We start from the raw sequence: 1,865 nt of genomic DNA, 5'->3' as shown, positions 1-1,865 counted from the left end.
CCTGGAATTCCATCCCGTATCCCAAGTCCCTCTCCAGCCCTCTGGGAGTGGCTTTGAGACCTGTCGCGACAGCCTTGGGGACAGGCGACAACCCCCGAGGCGACAAGGCCGCGGTGGGACCGTTGCCGTGGTAACTCCGCCATGACACCCAGAGGGACTACGACTCCCATCAGCCCTTGCGGCGCAGCGCCGGCTGTGATTGGCTGGGAGGACGGAGCCAATGGGAAGCCGCGTTGTTGGCGGGCGGAGCAAAATGGCGGCGCTGAGCCGGGTGTGGGAACGAGTCGGGGGCCGCAGGTACCGAGAGGGGAAATTCCAACCTCAAAATTCCCATTTTGTCCTTTATTTCCCTCTCCTCACTGCTATTTCTGCTTGAATTTCTCCCAAGCTTTTCCCTGCTGCGAGGTTTTCCTTTCCCGCCGCTCCCAAACGCTCTGGAGCCTCTTCCCAGATCTTCCACCCTCATCCCGGTCCCAGCGTGGAATTTCCAACAAATCCGCGGGAGAACGCGAGGGAACGAATACCAGCCGAACAACTGGAAGCGGAAAAAGACTCACGGCTGGATCAAAAGGATCCGAACTCCCGGCGGGATCGCCGTGATCCTGCGGCGGATGCTGAAGGGCAGGAAATCCCTGAGCCACTGAGGGACCCGCGGGAATTCTGCGGGAATTCTCCAGGAATTCTGCGGGAATTCTGCAGGAATTCTCCAGGATGATCCCGCCGAGCCGTGGAGGTGGTGGCCAGCCCTGCTGTCCCTGCCTCGGAGGGGTTTGGGACGCGGTTGTTGCTCCAGTTGTTAAATGAGTCTCGTATTTTTTTTTTCCGTATGTTTATATTTTTTTTTGTTTTGTTTTGTTGATAAACGTGGGAATGTGGAGTGCGGTTCAATCCCAGCGTGTCGCCTGGAATTTCCTGCGTTAATTAGGATGGGGAGTTTAATGAGGAGGGGGAATCTGGCGTGAAGGATTTTTGGAATTAAGGGTGGAATTCAGGTTGGCAGCGCCTCTGCCCTTTCGCTGCTCCGTCCTCTGGGATCCTGATTCCAGCAGCAGCTCTGGGATGGGATAAAGGGAAGGAATTCTCCTCCTCCTCTCCCCGCCGCTAATGAGCGACTGCTTAATAAGCCGCCTCTTAATTAAGGAGGGAACGCGCCGCCGAAACTACAACTCCCAGCATGCTTTGCGCCGTGCTCCATCCGGGTCCTTCTGCGCTGCACCCGCCCCACCCTTCCGCGATCCACTTCCTGCCTCAACCCAACCTTATCGTTGATGATTGACAGGCGCCCCGTCCAATAGAAACGCAGCGTTTCTTTGCGCGGACCAATCAGCGCACAGCGGGCGGGCGGCCATGGCAGTGGGCGGGCCGGGGCGGCTCCTCCCGGCTGGCGGCGGCGAAGATGGTACGTGAGACCCCGGCCGCAATGGCGGCCCCGGGCCGGCCTTAGAGACCCGGCAGCGGCTCCCGGGCCCCGCCGCAGCGGCTGCGGCTTTCCCGGTACCGCAGGGGCGGAACCGCGGCCGCCTCCGGTCTGGAAGGGCCGCGCCCGCCGCGGTCTGGGTGGGGGTGGCGGGGCTGAGGGGGTGGGGGCGTGTGAGGGGTTCCCGCCCTCAGGGCTGAGGGGCTGAGGGTGAGGGGGAGCCTCAGGGGGAGTTTGGGGTGTCCGGAGGATTTGGGGGTGCGGGGGTAACGCAGGACAGGAGGGTTTGCGTAGATTTGAGGATTTTGGGTGTTCTGGGGGTGCCGCGGGCTCGGGGTGGGGTTGGAGCACCCCAATATGAGTAGGGGGCATCCTAAGGGGGGCTGAGCCATTTGTTTTAGGGGAGAGACACCCTAAAGTTGGGCTGAACCATTTGTTTTATGTGGGG

At 60.8% G+C, this 1,865-nt stretch overlaps 1 protein-coding gene across 1 annotated transcript; it reads left to right on the top strand.

The window, feature by feature from the left end:
• Positions 1–225: 225 nt before the first annotated feature.
• Positions 226–887, top strand: MRPL34 (mitochondrial ribosomal protein L34). Its single transcript, XM_056516215.1, has 2 exons — positions 226–297; positions 389–887. Exons 1-2 carry the CDS (start codon positions 254–256, stop codon positions 642–644), a joined length of 300 nt encoding a protein of 99 aa, XP_056372190.1. The 5' UTR covers positions 226–253; the 3' UTR covers positions 645–887.
• The last annotated feature ends 978 nt before the right edge of the window (positions 888–1,865 follow it).

Source organism: Oenanthe melanoleuca, unplaced genomic scaffold (assembly GCF_029582105.1).
Source record: "Oenanthe melanoleuca isolate GR-GAL-2019-014 unplaced genomic scaffold, OMel1.0 S385, whole genome shotgun sequence".
NCBI lineage: Eukaryota > Metazoa > Chordata > Aves > Passeriformes > Muscicapidae > Oenanthe > Oenanthe melanoleuca.
Note: the sequence above shows the minus strand (reverse complement) of the source record. Positions and strands in the feature narration are given on the sequence as shown.